Source organism: Mustela nivalis (genome assembly GCF_964662115.1).
Source record: "Mustela nivalis genome assembly, chromosome: 2".
In the NCBI taxonomy this organism is placed as follows: Eukaryota; Metazoa; Chordata; class Mammalia; order Carnivora; family Mustelidae; genus Mustela; species Mustela nivalis.
Window position 1 is genome coordinate 28,775,450 of NC_139021.1, and position 20,570 is coordinate 28,796,019.

The 20,570-nt window shown below is 44.0% G+C and overlaps 1 protein-coding gene across 1 annotated transcript in view; it reads right to left on the reverse strand.

Annotated features, from left to right (window-relative positions):
- TRHR (thyrotropin releasing hormone receptor) overlaps positions 1–19,679 on the reverse strand; it is a gene marked incomplete at its 3' end in the record, with an annotated part of 37,210 nt that extends 17,531 nt beyond the window's left edge. The window contains exons 1-2 of the mRNA XM_082713580.1: positions 19,553–19,679; positions 18,141–19,013 (exon numbers count right to left, since the gene is read on the reverse strand). Coding sequence (XP_082569706.1) covers positions 18,141–18,929 — 789 coding nt within the window. The 5' untranslated portion in view covers positions 18,930–19,013; positions 19,553–19,679. The remainder of the gene's footprint in view (positions 1–18,140; positions 19,014–19,552) is intronic.
- Positions 19,680–20,570: the final 891 nt, after the last annotated feature.

The window sequence follows — 20,570 nt, forward strand, 5'->3', positions numbered from 1 at the left end:
TGGCTCAGTTGGTTGGACATCTCAGGTCATGAACCTGGGTTTGTGGGATTGAGCCCCGCATCAGGTTCTCTGCTGAGGGAGAGGGAGAAGCAGAGAGCCTGCTTCTCCCTCTGTCTGCCGCACCCCCTGCGTGTGCTCTCTCTCTCTCTCTGGCAAATAAATAAATACAAATCTTTTAAAAAATAAGAAAATTTTGAAAAAAATAGTTTATGAAAGATAACTGAAGAGTATCACTGCTACACTTACTATGCATAAAAGCTAAATGACTTATGTAGACTGGCCTGGTGTTTTAACATTACATTAATGGGAATAATCCTGTTGTTTCAGGCGTTGGTTTATAAATGACATTTGCTGGGCACCTGGGTGGCTCAGTCATTAAGCCTCTGCCTTTGGCTCAGGTAATGATCTCAGGGTCCTGGGATCAAGCTCCACATCAGGCTCTCTGCTCGGTGGGAAGCCTGCCTCTCCCTTTCCCATCCTGGCTTCTTGTGTTCCCTCTCTCTCTGCCAAATAACTAAATAAAATCTTTAGAAAAAACAATAAGTAAATACATGACATTTACTCATGTCGACATCTAGAATTAAAATGACAGTACCGTCTGAAAATGAGCTGTTTATTTTATGTCTCTGAAAATCGTCTCCCTCCTACTTCAGCAGCGTCCTCATCTGCTTCATTTTTCTCCAACATCTGATATACTATGTGTATATGTTTATATACTGTGAATAAGTTTGTATATTGTTTCCCCTTCCTCCTTAGCATATAAGTGGGTATAGAATAGAAGTCATGGGTCAAGGCTTTTTGTCTCATTTTTTCGCTACTGTGTTCCTAAGGTCTCAGGCAGTGCCGGGAGCACTCAAGGAGGTGTTCAGCACCGTTTGTAGAACACATAAATCAATGCAATTGTCATCTATACAAGAAGTGTCCTTTTTCTTAGGCAGATATGGCCTAAGACATGTGCCTCATCTGTGAGATACTAGTACTGTGGGCAAGTGTGTAAGGAAGTAGAGTATAAGGTTATAATCAGAGGCTTTGGATTCTATGCAAGGATTCGATCCCTGGTTCTTCCCTCTCTTATTGGATGACCTTGAGGTTCATGTTGCTGAATCTCAGACTCCTTGTCTTGAAAACTGAGATGAGAAGTTATAGCCATGTCCTAGGTAGAAACATGATGCAGTACAAACATCCCCGAGCACCACACCTAGCACACGCTCCAAGCCCAGGAGTCCTGGTCACCTGAAAGGCGAGTAAATGACTTGACAGCCATGCAGGTGGGCCACACTCCTTTCCGGGTTCCATCAGGTGGGAGGGAGAGGACACACATAACTTGGGGCATGACATTCACCGAAGAATGTAAGATAAAATATTAAGGCAGCAACTCAAACGGGGATGCAGAGGTTTTGAAGATCCCTTGGGGGAAATTTTCAAAGCTCTCCATGTTCCCGGGGAGGTGGTAACATTGCCTCTCTTTATAATTTGTGCCGTGATGTGCTTCTGGACTGAAGGAACATGTCCTATTCCTTGGGGTTTTGGAGTAAAATAAAAGTTGATAACAAATTTAAAGTACGTAACGAAGGTGTAATATGTTCAAATCTTTCTGATGACTGCAAACGCGGCGTATGCATGAAACAGTGGCTGGTTAGCACACAAGGGAGGGAATCACTGTTCACCATCGAGGCTTTCCTGCATAGAATTTCCCTAGCATGACTGTGTAACAGCTTACCCAGATGTTTTCCTTCTGAATGAGGATGTTTCTATGGCTCTTTAGGGAAAAATGCTTTCATGAATTTTATCATTGTTAATTACCATGATTCAAGTCATCTTTATGATTAATCTTTGTTTTTCAAAGAATTCTTTATATTCCTCAGCGTGACTAAAGAACTTGACTCCATCCTTAATCCTGAGATCATATTGGTGGGTTTAGCTGAGGCAAAAAGGTAACCTTGAATAAATAGAATTTTAATTATGACAGTTTTACTTTCCTCTTAATGAAAGCATAATTATCCAAAAGTGCACTTAAATTTCAGTACCCATTTGTAAAAATTAGAGTACCTTCCTTCAATGCTACCAAGAACTTCTTAATGACCATTAAAAATTATTTGAAAAGTGAATTCACACTGTCACAGCCCAAAATTTTCTGTATTTTGACTCACTGGGCCTCATGGGAACATGAGTCTTCTTTGAGTACCTCAATGTTCGTGATTAAAAAATAAATCCAAGACAGCCTTTTCTACCTGTGGTCTATGCATGAATAACTGTCTCTAGCAAAACATGCTTACGATGAGTACAATGAGACTGATGTAATTTAATAACCATTCTTAATTATTCTAAGGAAATAAGCAGAGTTGGGAAGCAGCCAGTAACAGAAACCATTCATTAGCTTAAAAACCACAGTCCATAATGACAGTTTTCTACTGGTCTGAGTTTGGGTCTGTACTGGATTTTGAGCGGCCGGCTCCAACTCCTTGAGTTGGCAGAGCTCCCTCAGGAATAAGCAAAGGGCACATGTGATACAGAAACGGTCAGTACGTGGAACCTCTCTGCTTTTGCCTTTCCTGTCTCAAGGCTGTGGCAAGGCACAGAGGCTCAGTGGTCTCGCTCACACACACGGGAAGGGACAAGCGCCCTTGATTCTACCCATCTGTGTTTATTAAGAGTATCTGGGCTTCATAATGCCCCCTTCCTAGAGATAAAGTCAGCGGCAATGTCCAGGCAAGAACTGTCTGCAGAATGGAGCAGTGTTCCTTTGATCAAAAGGCTAATTGCTTTTAAGTGTGTTCCCGGCAAGCTTCACTGATAAATTGGAAAGAGCCAGGATGTTTGAGGGGAAGGCAAAGGACTGCGAACCCCAGACATGCCCTCTGAGGATGCCAATAAAGCAGAGACCCAGCTCGAGATTGCGAGGAAGGAGTTAACAACCCCTGAACTGGCTTTGTTCACGATATTTTTGTGGAAGGAATTTATTGAGGCACCTGGCTTCTGTTGATTTAGAGGGCAGGGCTTTGGATGGAACTTTCTGGCAAATGTAGGAATCTCTGCCCTTGGTAATGCATCAAATCCTATCTCTCTTTATTGTAAGATCCTTGCTGCAGTGTAAGGGAATGAAGTGCTAAGTATCAATTGTACTGGTTGTGGGGGTGTCATGCTTTGTCGCAGAGAAGGAGACGACCTTGAGGACAATGCAATGGCTCATCTAAATATGGCATCACACCCCTCAAGACCTTCAGGATTAGTGCCTTTTCTTGTCCAAACAGAGGGATGGCTTTTCCTAATTTGCTTAAGATGTTTATTGGGAATGAATCCCAGAACAGGCCCACTGCAAAGTATTTAGATGTCATTAAAAAATTCAGATCGCCTGTCATTTACTAGCACACCAGCTCCTTGTTTCTAAACGTGAGTCGGACTTCTTCTTGCAATCGTTTCCTCCATCATATCTCTCACTTCCCACAACAAACCCCCGTGCTTCTGCTCACGACCCCTCCCTCCCCCAGGCTCGGCATGCTTAGTCCTTTCTTTCCCATTCCGTGTCACCAAGAAAAGAGAGACCAGACTATGAGAACGAGTGGTCTCCTACCCCATAACCTAAAAATAATCTGCAACCAGGATCACCCTGATCTCTTTTCCTGTATCGTTCATTCTCATGAAGTCACTCATTATCCATTCATTTGACATTCATTGATAACTTCTGCATGCCAGACATGGGGCTAGGGGCTGCAAACGCGTCGGGGAGTTAGATGCAATCCCTGCTGAAGAAGAGGAAAGAGCCGTTGCCTTCTCCTCTCTAAGGTAATGGCTTTGTCTGTGCTCTTGCTGGCACCCCTTGTGTCTCCCCAGGAATGCAGCCCTAGCAACAGTGAGTCTGGCTCTTGTCTCTGCAAGTAATTCCTCCCACTCTGCTTCGTTCTTTCCCATCAGGAGTTAAAGGCTTCAGGTTGGGCATCCTGGGAGGCTCAGTTGGTTAAGCGTTTGCCTTCTGCTCAGGTCATTATCCCGGAGTCCAGAGATAGAGTCCCACAGCGGCTGGCTCCCTGCTCAGCGGGGAGCCTACTTCTCCCTCTGCCCTTCTCCCTGCTCATGCTTTCCCTCTCTCTCTCTCTCTCAAGTAAATAAATAAAATCTTTAAAAATGAATAAATAAAGGCTTTAGGTTTCTCCTGTCTTAAGCAGGAAACAGAATAAAATAGACAAAAATACTCTGCCTTTTTTCTCCCTGCCATTGCTGTGCACACCCCCACCCACCCACCTTCTCTCACAATCAAATTTGTTAAAAGTCATCTCTCTTACTCTCTGTTGAGTTTCCTGGTGCTCCATCTGCTGCCCCCCCGCCCCCGCCAATCCATTCATTCGCTACTTCATGGAAGCTAGTGTAGTCCCCCGAGCACTCTATGGGGACGGCACTCACAGAGGCTGCCAATGACTGATCGGGGTGCTTTTTCAGTTATCTTCACCTCTTTCTTTTGACCTCCATGGAAAGTCTCCTCCTTTGGCCTTTGTGACTCTACTTCCTCCTGGCTTTCTTCCTCTCTCTCTGGCAATTCCTTTTAGTTACTTTATTATTTTATTTATTTCCTATGTTTGTTTATTTTATGGGCTCTTCATCCCATTCTCGCCAGAATTCTGGCTACTCCAGGGTTGCTTGTCTATTCCACAAAATTTCCCCTAATAATCATGTTTACCCCAGAGTCCCCAGCCAACCGTCTGGACTCTGATTGCTCCCAATCTGTATCTCCAGGCCAGGTGTCCTTCTGAGCTCAAGTCTGTATTTCAAAACTGTGGCCTTGTATTCTCTAGACATTTTGAATGGAACATGGGCAAGACCGAACTTAATACGCTCACTGCCCTGCAAAGTGTTCCTCTACTAATTGTCCTCATTCAGGCAAATTATACTACCCAGTTAATAATAATAGTACCTAGCATTTGTCATGCCCTTGTTTCAGGCACCGTGCACAATGCTTTGTATGGATTATTGCACCAAATCCTAATAATTACCTTGAGAGATAGGTCCACTGTTCGCATCGCTCTCACAGATGAGCAAAGGGAGACAAATTTACAGGCTCATGTCACATCGTCAGTGGCCAACTCTGGCTCTGCTGTGGGGCACGAGATTCCAGAATGCAGATTCTCAATGGTCACACCTCTTTCCCAGCGGTTCAAGTGACTTACCTTTGATTCCTTTCTGCACATCTACTCAGACCAAGTCTGATGATTAAATTCCAAATATGTCTATTTCTTTCTATTCTACCTTATCATGGGAGGCCTTTGCCGAACCATCCAGTTATTCTGTCCCTATTGTTGTGGACCCCTCCTAGCTAATGTCCTTACTTTGGTCCAACCCTTCGCCTACATAAAGACAGGGATCTTCCTCAAGCACAGATCTGAGCATAATATGCTTCCCTTGCAATCTTTCCGTGACTTTACATACCCCTTAGAAAATTGTCCAAATACCTCTGTATCTTAGCTGAAGTCTTCGTTTCCTGGTTCCTGCCTGTCCCATCGGTCTCAGCTTTCGTTGTCTAGTTTTAATGAGCTATGGGACCTTCTCCAGACTGATGGTGATCTTTCTGGACTGCTGGCCTTCCCCAGTAGAGTTCCCCATGCATAAACCATCTTCCTTCCCTTCTTCACCTATAAAATTTCTACTGATTTGCAAGGCGCAGCTTGGGAGTCCTCTTCCAGGAAGACTTTCTGATGTCCATCTGGCCCTGAGCCATTTAGGTCAGTAGAACTAGAACTACACCACTCTGGGCTTCTTCTGATAGATAACACTTAGTCCTTTATGACTGTAAGTATCAGTTTACTTTCCTGTGTTTCCTATTAGACTGTGAACTTTTTGTGAGCAGGAGTTCTAACTTACTCATGTTTGTATCCTCGTACCTAACACTGTGCCTGATACATAGTAGGTTTTCAATTAAACCATAGATGAGTAGGTGCAAATTTGTCCTTACCGCTCTGTTTTCCCATTCCATATAATAGCACCCTGGAAGGGACTGGAATTATTGAACAAGGATAATACCGCCACTGTGTGCTACAGTTGGTTTATACAAAAGTATTGATTTGATTGCTCCTAATTGATTAACAGAGAAATAGCTGGAGATCCACCTAGCACTTCATAATCTCTAGATTCTATTTCTCCTGTAAATTCACCCAGAATCCGAGCCTATTCCTATCCTTCTTTACAGAGCAGAAAATATATCCATGCACATTTTTTTTTTCTCCTGCTCTCCCCCACCCTCATTTTCTACATACGTCATCTTTCAAAGATTTGCCAAGTAGAATCAGTCACTAAGCAGAACTCCTGTCAGAGGAAATGTGGCAGAGTATCAGTCCCAGACATTGCTGGAGGCTCCCGTTACTTGACTTCACAAATGATCTTTACAAATTCCTGGGGTGCTTGGCATGTACCCTGTCTCTGTTCTCTCTCACCCTCACGATGGGGCCGCCTCTCTGAGCCACAGCCTCCTTCTCTAAACTAAGAGCGGCTGGCTTGCAGAAAATCTGCTGAGTTCTCCCAGAGCCATAAATCCCGTTTAAAACTCAAAACGATGAAGGCACAGGATGGAGAGGCACAGGACGCTTTACCTATTTGCAATTACTGGATAATTCTGCTCAGGCCAGCTATCCTAGGGGGACAGCCCAAAGTCACCAGGGCTGTCCACGAAAAGTTGCAGGATTCTCTTTTCCAAGATGATTTTATCTATTTTTATTGCAACAAAAGAGGGCTATCAGGTGTTTTGCATTATCCATTCTATTTTGCGTGCACATTTAGCCTTGTGGAATTTTCATAGCAAACTTAATTTGTAGTTTAAATTCTCGGGCACCTCACACGCAGCTCCGGAGAGCCGCGTTCGACTCTGGTTCGCCAGGCCGTGACTTCCCAGTTTTAGAGAGATCCACTTACTCTTTTCACTGAAACTTCTCTCTCCCTAAACCTTCTCTCTCTCCCCAGCTTATTCTTCCTTATTTATTTTCCCTCCCACCTGGAAGGAAAGCAGCCACTAAGACTCCGTCTTTGGCCCTCTGGCCGTATTCCAAGAGGGGAAACTAGGTCTTTCTGTCTCCAGCAAAGACCCTGGTCCTCTTCCAGCCTCTTAATCAGAGATTCCTCCCGAGCGTGATTTTTGTCCACTTCTCCTTTCCTCTCTTTACATTTAATCCTAATTATACCTTCTTTCCATTATCTTAATGATCCCCAAAGGCCCATATCTGATCTGATCCAGCTGACAATGTAAGTTTTTCCCAATGCTGAAGACATAACAATCTACAATGTCCAAATCCTCTCCTTAAGCTGAAGGTTTCTGACGGTGCTTTTGACATCTGACCCTCCAGGTTGCCCTCAAGCGTCCCGCCGCTTGCAGGTCTCCTGGAGGGAACTGGGGGAGTCACACTGGACCCTCCTGTCTTCCTCATTCCTCACACCTGGTGTTTCCCCGTTATGTGTCAGTGTGTCCCTAGCACCATGGCAGGACACAGAAAGGAATGGGATGATGTCCGCCGGGGCTGGGGAAGGCACGAGCCGGTGGGAGAGACCCTTGAACAAAGTACTGCGGCAACAGGGCGAGCCGCAAGCTGTGGGAACAAAGTGCTGATGAGAAGAGAGAAGCCCTGGCTCGGAGGCCAGGGGGTGCTCGGGGAAGCCTGAGCTGAGCGGTGAGTCAGGACGCGCGGATTGGAACAGGTCCAGGTCCAAGGGCGGCTGCAGAGCGCAGGCAGCTGGGGGCATGTGCACCTTGGCTTGGACGCAGAGTAAAGTGGGGTGAGTTTAGGAACCTTTCCATGGGACGGTGTGCTGGGGACAGGGAGAAGACGGGTTTGGGGAATCCAAGAGTAAATGTAAAAAGAGCTGGGATTTAGGTTTTTCGGACTCTAGAGCTCGTGCTCCCCTGCCTTCCAATACATGTACCGTGTATGGGACCTCGTGATCCAACTGCTGCCTGGGCTGGGGACTGTTCACAGAGAGGTGTGGAAGCATCAAGATGGGGAGGGCTTTACAGGTGGGAAAAATTACATGAGCAATGTTGCAAAATGTACATGAGCCTGGTAGGTGTGGGGAAATGTGGTTTGATGTGCCTGACTCTATGGGGAAGGAATACATACAGATAAGCCCCCTCTTCCTCTCTGCTAGGTGCTGTGCTTTCTAAGGCTGCGAACTGTCCAGTCACCCCAGCTGAGGATCTGGGACTCCACTCAGGAACTTCTCTCTTCTTCATTGGTCAAATTAGTTGTTAAATCCTACTGATCTTTCCTCCTAAATATTTCTCATACATACCCCTTCCTCCCCATCCCTGCTGTTACCCCCTAACTGAAGCCTTCCTGGTTTCTTGTCTGCATAGTGAAAGCTTTATCTCTGTCTCCCTGGTTCTTGGCTCCCTCAGTTGTACAATTTTATGAGCCAAGTTCCCAAGGTCAAGGCCTTCGGTGGTTCCCCAGTGCCACAGAATCAAGTTCAGACACCTTCGGAAGACACATGGGAACTTCTGTGGTCTCGCCCTGGGCTCAGCTTGGTTACATAAATGACTACTTGTGCTGGTCTGAAGGTTTTCTCATTTTTCTTGTTGGGCTGGTGAAAGCCCACTCATTGTTACAGAGCAGAAGCGACTCTTACTCTGTTGGGGGCTTTAAGTACAGCGTTTGCCCCTCCCCGTTGCCTCTTCTGCGCACTGTATAGCCCAACATTTTTTTCATATTTTTAAAGGATTTTATTTATTTGAGAGAGAGAGAAAGAGAGCTTGCATAAGAAGGGGGGAGGGGCAGAGAAAGGAGAAGCAGACTCCCCACTGAACAGGGAGCCTGACGTAGGCCTCGATCCCAGGACCCCGATGTCATGGCCCAAGTGCAGGCAGACATTTAACCAATGGAGCCACCGAGGTGCCCTCTGAGTGTTTTTAACAGCAATCTTTCATATTGCACTTAAAGACAGTGACTCTCACTGGTTTTCCAGAGCAATGCCTGGCTTGAAATTGGCACTCAATAAATGTTTATTGAATTAAAGAAATAATGGATAAACAAAGCCAAAATAATGACAAAAGGGTCAGATGTTAGACAGTTTTAAAAGCGAGTCAGAGGAGATTGGGGATATTCCTTTTGAAAGAAGATGATGTGTACAAATTGTTTTAGGAAAAGGAGTCACATAGGGGTACTCAGATAGATTTATTCTCATTTTCATATTTTTTCAAAGGATTTTATTTATTTATCTGAGGGAGGGTCAGACGGAGAAACAGATTCCCTGCCAAGCAGGAAGCCTGATGCGGGGCTCAATCCCAGGACTCCAGGATCACGACCTGAGCCAAAGGCAGTCACTTAACCAACTGAGCTACCCAGGAGCCCTCATTTTTATACTTCTGTTCATGTTGTTTTCTTTCTCTGAGTTGCCATCACTCTGCCTCTCTCTCCATCCTGTCCAGTGCAGATCTCTCATTACAGGCAGTATTTTAAAGGCTCATTGGAAAGCCAACAGGATTTTGTATAAAAAGTGAATTATTATTTGAGTCTGCCATATTTCTAAGTTAGCCTGTCCTATCTGGGAGAAGGAAATCTCCATAAAAAGTTTTTCCTATTCACATAGTCACTGTTATATTGGGTAGTTGCTAGTTTGGCTACTTTGGCATAAAAAAGGGATTCAACAGGGACACCTGGCTGGCTCAGTCAGTGGAGCACGGGACTCTTGATCTCGGGGTTGTGGGTTCAAGGCCCCACTTTAGGTGTGGAGATTACTTGAAATAAAATGAAATAAAATCTTTTTTTTTAAAGGGATTAAAAGAGAGATTTAATAAAGGACAAGAAAATTTTATTTAAAATCAGAGAAGTATATGTCATAAATCAACAACAGTATTTCCACAGAGCAAAATAGTATTGGAATTGACTGAGCCCCACAGGAAGCAGGCATGTACTTTCTTATATCTTCATTCATTATACGTGTAAAATTCTCTCTCTCTCTCTCTCTCACACACACACACACATAAACAGGAACATGCTGATAAATATTTAACCACTGGCTCTCCACCAAAAAGAGAAAGGCACTGAATTGTCATATTTGCTGATTTCCATAGATTACAAAACTCCACCCACAGCCAATTGTAAGCAACTAATGTGTCATCACTGAACACAGAGTTAAAAAGAGATGCTAACAACCCGCTCTTCCAAAGCCTGTGCTTTCTGGCTGCAACACACGACTGTGTGTGCCCACTTTTGGAAGCCTTCTATGTGCTAGACACCGTGCTGAGCTCACTGAGGACACAAGGTTCTGCTCTTAAGGATATTAATGGCAATAGCGTGGTGGACAGACCACCAATTATGATACTTAAGGATTACTAAACTAGCAGTATATGCAAAGTATTATGGAAACATAGGTAGAACACCTAACATTCATAGTTAGAGCGAGGCATTTAGTTATATAAGTCTGCCTGAGAAATTCAGGGAAGGCTTGGGGGGTGCCTTGGGACATCATCTGACCTGAGACTCAGAAGATCACTGGGAGTTGGCCAGATGAAGGGCATTCTGGCTGAGAGAACACAACAAGTTCAGAGAACTACAAATAATTCAGGATCACTGCAGCATGAAGTGTAAGTGAGGAAAGCCACCGGAGAGTAAGCTGAACACACAGGAAGGAGGCAAGATCCTATTTGCTAATGCTAAGATGTTTCAACTGTAGGCCTCAGGGAACCATACAAATCACTTGGATAATATATCTCTGGGAGAGGGAGCCCCTAGTGAACAATGCACAGAGTGATTTGGGGAGATTGGAATTGGAGCCCAAGAGGCTGGCCAGGTGTGTGCTGGATGAAGGGGGCGGGGAGTGGGGCCCAAGGCCCATGGCGGTGTGAGTGGGGTAAACGAACAGGACAGGTATGAGCTAGAATCACTCGGACTTGGCTATATAAGACTTGGCTATATAAGGTGGAAGGCACCTTAGAGAGACTCCCAGATTTTTGACGTGGGACTATCAGATAAGAAAGGAAAGTTGGGATTTACGAAGAAAAATAATGGGTTTAGTTTTAGACACATTGGGTTTGATGTGCTTACGTGATGTCCAAAAAGCAATGAAGTGTTGCTAGAGCCCCGTGCTAGAGACTCGTAAGCGGATCTGGACACAGAGCAGGTGGATGACAAAGGGCGCAGCTGCAGAAGCGGGAAGGGAGTCGGATGCAGCAGGTGTAGACGGCCTTCACCGGACTGTTGCCTTTCGTGGGCCCGCTGTGAGGAGACTAGACTGCTCTGTCCCTGAACCTGCCCCGTCATCTCCCAGCCTCTCCCTCTTTGGAGCTCTGCTCCCCGCTTCTCCCCGTGTCTTCTCAGGGCTGCTTTGAGATGTTCTGTTGATCTTTACCGGCTCAACTCAACAGCAGGGACTCCACGAAGCCTCCCTCCCCTCTCCCCCATTTTGCTTCTCCCTCCCAAAGCCGTGTTCTCTATCCAGAACACAGTGCGCCCTCAGGATTATTTGTGCACTTGGCCAACGGTGAGTTCCTCGGAAGATGAAGAGTTGGTCTCTCCGTGTCCCTGCGGCCCCCACACTTACGGCAGTGCTAGGTGCTTTTTCAGGATTGTGAGTGGACGTTTCATTAAGTTGAGGAGGATATTGAATATAAAGTGCCTATTGCCCAATTTTGCTTAACGTTGACCTCATTCTAGCTTCATATCTCTCACCCTTCCCCCAGCTCATAAAGGAGCCTAAAGACAGGGAGCCAGCCGAGCCTTCCTCTGTCTGGAACCCGGGATATCTGCTCGCTATTTGAAGAATGTGCAAAAAGCTACGTAAAGAAATACGGTTTGTCATTTTCAAAGTTAGCTGATTTTTTTTTATACTTTTCTTAAAGATTTTTATTTCTTTATTTAACAGAGAGAGAGAGAGAGAGATCACAAGTAGAGAGGCAGGCAGAGAGAGAGGGGGAAACAGGCTCCCTGCTGAGCAGAGCGTCCCATGAAGGGCTTGATCCCAGGACCCTGAGATTATGACCTGAGCCGAAGGCAGAGGTTTAACCCACTGAGCCACCCAGGCGCCCCTGGGTTAGCTGACTTTTTTAAAAAGCTTTATTTGTTTATTTGAGAGAGAGCTTGAGCAGAGGGATGGGCAGAGGGAGATGGGAGAGAATCTCAAGCAGACTCCCTCCTGAGTGCGGAGCCTGACAAAAGGCTCGAACTCACAACCCTGAGGTTATGACCAAGAGCCCAATGCTTAGCTGACTGAGCCACCCCGTTGCACCTCAAGATTAGCTGATTTTAAGAAGTGTGTGTGTGTGTGTGTGTGTGTGTGTGTGTGTGTGTCTAAATTAAGAATGCTACAGGAGTACATCTTCTCCTTTTTTGTAAGCACGTAGGAAAAATGTATTTTTCTGTACTGGTGTAATTATGCCACAAAGCTACAAATATAAAACTGGAAATAAACAATGTTCATCTAACCAAGAGACACAAGGCTCATAACTCTAGGGGTTTTTTGCTGAGTCAGTTTATGGGTATGTGCAGAGTCTTTCCTTATACAGAATGGGATCATGGAAAGCTGTTCTTTGACGATAAAGATAAGATGGCTCACTTAGATACCTGTGTACTAAGTGAAAAAAAAATCACATTTTTTTCCCATCTTAGTGGCCTTTATTACTAGGAAGGATACAGGTGAACGCAGACAAATGAAATAAAACCATTAGAAATGAAAAATGGATTTGTGAAAATAGTCCCAGTAAACTCGAGAGATCTCTGATTTAGCCTGATGCAGAGGAGTTTAGTTTCATTAATTTGTCGGTACGATGAACCGTCGATGAAACCCCCCGTACAACATAAGGGACTTTCTCCTCTCATATCCCAGCCTACAGCCTGATGTTACATTGTTATGCCTCCTTTCCCTCCTGTCTCAGAGGGGTTTCCTTGTTCAAGATTTCTTCGAAAAGCAAGCAGCGCTGGAGGCAGGATTTGGAGGGAGGCAGGGGGAGAAGAGAAAAGACACATTTAAGCCCTTCCTTGATCTGGATTCTTCATTTTCCAGGAGCCTATTGCACCTGTGGAACACGCCTAGGGAGCTGCAGAGGGGGTCGCGGATCAGCGAGAAGGGTAACCAACGGGACAGGCAGGAAGAGAGCAAACATGAATTTGGTCACAGGCATCTCACTGCATTTGAACAAAAAGTCTATGAGTAATTGTTATTCCCCTTTTATTGATGAGAAAATCAAGGCTAAGAGAAACTGATACAATCTTACCCATCTTCTTTTACTCTTCTATATTCCTTGAGAATATTAATTTCAACATTTTATGATTTATATAAATCATATATATATGATTTATACCCCACCTGAAATTAATATTCTCAAGGAAAATAGTATATATATGTGTGTGTGTGTGTGTATATATATATGACTGTAATCATATTAAAAAGACCAAGTGAAACCATAAGAAAAAGAATATAAGCCCATGCTAATAACTGTGGTTTGGGGACGTGGGGTAAAGGAGGCCTTATTTCTTATCCTGGTTTTCTGTAGTTTTCCATAATACACATGATTGCTTTCATATTGTCATCAGCAGTAACAATAGCAACAGCAGCAAAGGCATGGGTTGCTTTAGAAAGGAAAGTGTCTTTTGTTTCTTGGGCATGCTGTGTTCCTCAAGGTAGAAGGCTTGTAAGAAATTTCTGGAAACAAAGACTGGTATTTTAAAGGCTTCCTCAGTCAAATAAAACCTATAATGAAAAACTTGCCATAAACTCATGGAGTTTGTATTTGGACTCTGTTCCACAGTTCCCCCACCAGAGAAAAAAAACGAATGAACTAGGGAGACTCGGTGTAAAAGAAAAACAGTAGTCTGCTCCGTACGATATTCTGCACACCCCAGGATCCGTGGAAAGCAAATATTTGCATTTGCTTTGTGTGTATCCGTAGTATAGTCCATTACCAAGATTTTTCGTGCCTCCAAAATACCAAAGGACCCAATCAATTGCTTCGAAATAGACAGTCAATAATTTGAATATTTTATCCACCCAACTCTCTGCATTGGAATGGACAAAACCGACAGCTCTTCTGCAACTGTGTGAGAGAGCTGAAATGGGACAAGTGGGCTCATTTACTCTGGGTCTCCTCGATATCAAAACAACCAATTATAAAGCCAAAGATTTAGTCAATCAGATAAATCCTTTATCTCCACAGTTCCAAGCCACAGTTTTGAGTAATTTCCTTGATTCAATTTACCAAATATTTAGTCAGTTTCCTAAAATATAATTGAATCTCTAAATAATAGGGAAAGGAAAAGCTCTGATCTGGATTTTCTGCATGGGGGATAAAAGTTAAAAACAAACAAAAGTGCTCTTTGGTCCCTTACATATAAATGCTCTTTTATTTCCTTTTTTAAATGGAGTTCTCTTGGGCTATGCACATTTGACTTTAATAACTTGGTTAGGAAGACTTGTCCCAGAGAATATTTGTTAAAATGTAAATTAAACTTGCCTGGAAGAAAAAAATATGCAGAGAAAATAGTAAAATAAAAGACCCTCGGTTCTAGGAGGTGGAGGTTTGAACCTTTTGAAGACTTGAGAAAAGAACAATTTTAGAAGAGAAAAAGGCCAAGGGAAGGCACGTTGATTTTGGACAAAACTGCTTGCCTTGCGTGGCTCTCACTGGTACTCAGGAAGAGGGGCGCTTGGGTCTCCTGGGCTCAGAGCCCTGGAGCTGCTGTCTCAGCTGGTATGTCTGTTACGTTCACAACTCACCCTTTCTTTCTTTCAAACATGTCTCTGGTTCACACCCTCCTTTAAGTCCTCCTGATAGAGAATCTTCCTACCTCATGCCTGAATCACCACCAACAATGTCCAAGGCGGCCTTTCTGCTCCCTGTCTCCTGCCCTCCAAATCTGCCTCATCCCCATGTTCATCAGCCCCCGAACCAGTTTGCTCACTACTGTTACACACACACACACACACACACACACACACACACACACACACACATACACTCCTATTTAATCCAATCTTTCTTTTTACTACTCCCCCAAATACATCATTCATTGTAGTCAACCAAATCACTCGACACCATAAAAATCCCACCCAAGGGCCCTTCCTTGTCTCCTGTCCAAACCTGTAACATTCTCATCCCAGCCAGGTTCTGTCTGTGTGGAATGCTGTCCCTCTTGACTCTTTTTTTTTTTATATAATTTTTTATTTTTTATAAACATATATTTTTATCCCCAGGGGTACAGGTCTGTGAATCATCAGGTTTACACACTTCACAGCACTCACCAAAGCACATACCCTTCCCAATGTCCATAATCCCACCCCCTTCTCCCAAACCCCCTCCCCCCAGCAACCCTCAGTTTGTTTTGTGAGATTAAGACCTCTTGACTCTTACTTTCCAAATTAGCTCCCTCCTTTCAGAGCCTTCTCAAATGCCACCTCTTCCACGAAGCCCTCCCGGATCCCTTTAGCCCCACAATGTCCTTTCTCTTCTCTGAACACCTATCCCATCTATAATCAAGACTGAATTTCATGACATATTACTCCAGTGCATTTCCATTGATTCATACACGAGCCCATGTCTCTCAGGCGGTTCGTTATTGGCATGTGTCACAGGGCACTTCTTCAAAGGGCAGGGCTGACTGGCTCGTTTCAGGACATTTGGCACCCCTCCCTCTTGAATGCTGACAGCGATGCTGTGGTGACAAACCCAAATGCTCCGAATACATTTCCAAATGCCTTAATTATTAAAAAGTCCCTTAGAGAAGTTACTATAGCATATACACATCTGTTCAACAACTACTCTGTTTAAATGGTGACTGTGTATAGTATTTCAAAGAATGAATCTGTATTTCTCTAACAGTTGCCAACACACTGTAAATCTGGGAAGGGAGCTAACTGTCAGGTGTCAATCACCACTCCATTTCACAAGATGTCTCACTGAGCCCTCCTGGTGACCCTGGATGCCGCTATTGATCTTCCTCTCCCAGATTAGGAAACTGAGGCTCAGAGAGTTCTACCTGTTCAAGCTCGTACTATTCGACTGGAACCCCTGCATGTAAGCCCAGGATTGTTTGGAGCCAAATCTTTGACTTTTTCTTCTATCACCAACCTCTCGAAAGGCAGCCTCTCTGTAACAGCTTTGAAACAGGAGCGTGAACATGTAACTTAATTACCAATTTAAAGCACATTATTAATGCTGATAGGTACTAATGACGATAATTGAGAGGAAGGACATTAGACCGGACCAACAATTTTTTTTAGAATTTATAACAAGAATATAAATTGGAGTCTAATGAACAAATTTACTCACTGACCTTCTTTGCTGCAGACATTAACCCATGTTTGATCTCTAACTGAGATGTATATATTCTTTACTTTCTTACTGTATTTGTTAATGTTTGTCTTGGCAGATGGTCAACAGCTCTCTCTAAATTTCCCTTAATCAAGTTTTGAGTAATGGATGCCCAAACGTGCCTTGTATTAGGTAGCACTGCTAGACCCAAAGTGATAGGAATCTAAGAGGTGGCAATGGTTCTCAGGTCTTCCCTGTCTAGTATTAAAATATCTTTCATTAAAAAGGTTCTATTAAATCAGACTTCACAGTATCATTTAAAATGGTTATATACTCCCTTTAAGTTATAGTTTCTTATTCATTTCATGCATATCTACAACACCCAAACACCCACATTCATTAGTAGCTCATTTCAGTGTGTGCCCATATGTCCAATTAAGATTCTTTTTAAAAAAATGTTTATTTAATGATATATTTTCAACATTATAAATAAAATTTAGACTTCTTTGGTATTTAGGGAAAAAAAAAGAAGAAGAAATATTATTGGTCAGTGGGTTAAGCCTTTGCTTTCGGCTCAGGTCATGATCTCAGGGTCCTGGGATCGAGCCCCCCATTGGGCTCTCTGCTCAGCAGGGATCCTGCTTCCCCCTCTCTCTCTGCCTGCCTCTCTGCCTACTTATGATCTCTGTCTATCAAATAAATAAAATCTTAAAAAATAAATAAATAAAATAAATTTTTATTTAATTATTTTCAGTATTCCAAAATTCATTATTTATGCACCACACCCAGTACAGTTAAGATTCTTCATATAACAGCTAATCTAGAGTTCAGGAAGTAGTAACATGTATATAATCCACATGTGTACTTTAACATTTAAAGTATGCTCAGTTTCTATCTGTGCATGCCAGAAGAACTGTATTCCCTGCAGTGGAAAAAAAGAGAAAAAGCCAGTTTTGCTGATTTCAAGTTTTCTTTCTCAGCTATGAGACTAATTGTTTGCTATGTGTTTATTCTGCTTCGCAAAGAAGAAAAAGGAACTGGAAGCTAAGTCCATTAAAGAACTTGGGACAATTGTGTCAATACAGCTGAAAATGTATATGATATAGAAGTGTTTTATTCCTATATTGTCTTATAAACTGTATCTACTGTAACAAACTTACATTTCATCCACTAGTAAAACCACTGTCTAGCTGTAACCACATCCACATTTGGCCATCTAAAAGCGTAAAGGGATTTTTGATTATGGTTGCCAGGAGAAACACATTAAAAAAAAAAAAAAGTAACCATTCTTTGTGACAAAAGAATTGAGCTTGGTATTAGGTTTTTTACCAGAATACTTCCAGAGCGCATTTTCAGTTTCTGCATGCTGGGACACTTTGTAGGGAGCTGGGGAAGAGGGTGATAGACTCGCTCCCCACTAAAAACCACTAAATCCAGGACCGGGAACCCCTTTCAATTATCTGTCTCAGTGAGCAGCTGTAGAATGGTAGAAAAGTTTCCTTACGGCTCTGACTCATCTTTTCTCCAACTATCTTATCAAAGCTTTGTCATGCCATAGAATACTTAAAGCTATCCAGCTGCTCCCCAGAGAAGACACAAATAGTGCATGTACTTCGAGAACATTTCCCAGAGAGTCACACACATTTTAAAAGTGGATTTCTAGGGTTTCTGTTTATATTTCATTGTATCATCCCAGTCCCTACACTGAGAATTGCTGGTGTGCTATCACATTTTCCCCCACCTATTTTTAGATCTTTGGTTACTTTAGAGATGGATTTAATAGGTAAAGCAGAAGTTTACACTGTGAAACATGAGCATGATTGTATTTTGGTTTTGCCAACAGCTCAGTAGGGGAAAGTTGATTCCATCCTGCAAAGAACTCTATGCCACATTTTTCCCCTGGACTTGGTGCCTCAGATTTGCTTACCTGCTTCCTTGAAGATACTGTGCTGTTGAAACATCTATTGGAGGTCTTTGCATTTAAATTCTTGTTCTGATGGGTTGAGTCATTTTTCCATGTCATAGAGTTTTCTTTAGGATCTGAAGGAAGAGGATTTAAGAAGAGGATCCTAGCTATGAATCCATAGAGGACGGTGGCCAGTATCATCGGCACAACATAAAAGACACCGAAGTCCATTAGGTAAATAGGTGAGTAGTAATTCCTGGAGATCTTGTAGCCACAGGACACCACGATAGCATTTTTGTAGGTGCTAATATTGAGATCCAGCAAGAAGAACCAGAGCATACAGTAAATGGATGTGAAAGCCCAGACGAAGATGATGATCTTTTTGGCTCTGGAAAATGTGCAGAGAAACTGGGCTTTGATGGGGTGACAGATGGCTATATACCTCTCGATGGTAAAGGCTGTGATGGAACAAGAGGATGCATTAATGCCCAAATACTGGAGATAAGTGATGCAGAGGCAGCCAACATAGCCGTAGACCCAGGAGCCATAGAGACTGTCCGTGATGTTGGGGAGGCCGGCAGCCACCAAGACCATGAGATCGGCCACTGCCAGACTCACCAGGTAGCAGTTTGTGGGGGTCCTCATGTGCTTGGTCCTCATGACCACCAGCACCACCATGATGTTGCCCACGATGCCCAGACCACAGATCACGAGCACAAGTAAGATGGTGACCACTTGGTACTCGAGGGCCACCACCGCTCTTGGCTGAAGCTGTGTTTGGTTCAGTTCACTCACTGTCTCGTTTTCCATCTTCACCGGCTTGATGTTTCTCAGAAGCACTTCTCAAAACATCCTCTTCCCGGTGGCCTGCTTTTATCTCCGTGCTTTCTCCCCCTGTGAAGAGTTACAGCCCAGATTCATTCACAGCCTCCCAGTTTCAAAGGGAGCCAGTCCCGGACGGGCAGCTCTCTCTTCCTCTGCTTTCACCTCCCGTGTTCCTCCAGTACCTGGGCTCACGTGTACTTCTGAAAACTCCTTATTGAACCTCTACTGTAGGCTGGAGGTACCGTTTTTGACCAGCTTCATCAGAGGCACCTGTTTCCTCTTAATGGTGAAAAAAGGGGAAGTGAAACAGAGGAAGCTCCCTACTTTGAGAGGGTGCCCAGTAGGAAAAACTAAGTGATATCTGCTAGCTGAAAAATAAATACAGAAACCTCTCAGATGCTTGGGAAAAGGGGAAAGAAGAAAAAGGGATGGGGAGGGGGGTAGAGGGAGCAGAGACGCTCAATGATGAAGCTTGGTAGGAATTTAACGTTTGCTTCCTTTGCTCTCAGAGGGTGGGATCACCGGGCCACGACACCACAAGTCTTTGAGCCCCCTTGCCCTCTGCCTCCTGCCCTACCTTCCCCGTAGAAACCAATTTCTTCTCTTACCTTTTCTTCTGTGGCGCTGCCTGTTTTTTCCCGGGTGGATGAAGCAGTAATAAGTGCAAGTTTCCAATCCCGCAGGAGGGTCTCGTCTACTTTGTGGACGGGGAGACCACTTAGCTCCGCAGCTCCTCGGAACCCTTTGCAAGTGCTGGGGGACCGCACAGCCGCAGCCTGGAGGGGAGCCGCGAGGGAGCCGCGCGGCGAGGCTGTCAAATCACAAAGCGTCCCCTAATGAGCACACTCGCGCTCTCCTTCTCTCCCTCCGTCTCTCCCTCCATCACCGCCCCCCGCCCGTCCCCCCTCCCCCCTCCGCACTGACAACTGCCCGTCCCTTCTCACGGATTCATTCATGATCTTCTCGCTTCGAAGGATTTCCTTTTAAGTGTGCTGAAGACACCGTCCTCAGTCTGGAAGGTTGCAATTCTAAGCAGGGATCCCCCAGAGCAGTGGGGGACGGCACTTGCTTCTAGTCGAAGTCCTACAGGAACTCCAGGACCTGAGCAGCCCTGAAATAAGTATTTACACACCCTGTGTGATAGGACTTTGGGGAAAGCAAATCCTTCTCAGTCCAGACACGGCCCTTGAAGCTTGAAATATCTGTCTGAAAAACAAATACAGAAATCAACTTCTTCCTCTACTATGGAAAGAAATCAACTTCTTCCTCTACTATAGAAACCCTTAAACCCATTTCTCCGGGAGCCACAGACACCGGCTCCTTCCTCTCGTGGTATATGAATGGAAAATGAGTTAATATTGATTTTTAAACCATTTCAGCTGCACTCTTCTGAGGCTTATAAAATTGTATTTCTAAAAACGCTTTGAGCTAGGAATACTGACTTAAATCTACATGTTATCTGTTCAGTTTGTTTTTTAATTCTGGCTCTGCATCACTTACTAGAATCTCTCTACCTGTTCTGGATGCCTCTTGCCTCTTCCCCCACGTCTGGTATACCAGCCATGGGTCCAACCCAGCAATGTTTTGTGTGTATTTATCTTTAGGTGAAAACTTCCCAGGGAAATC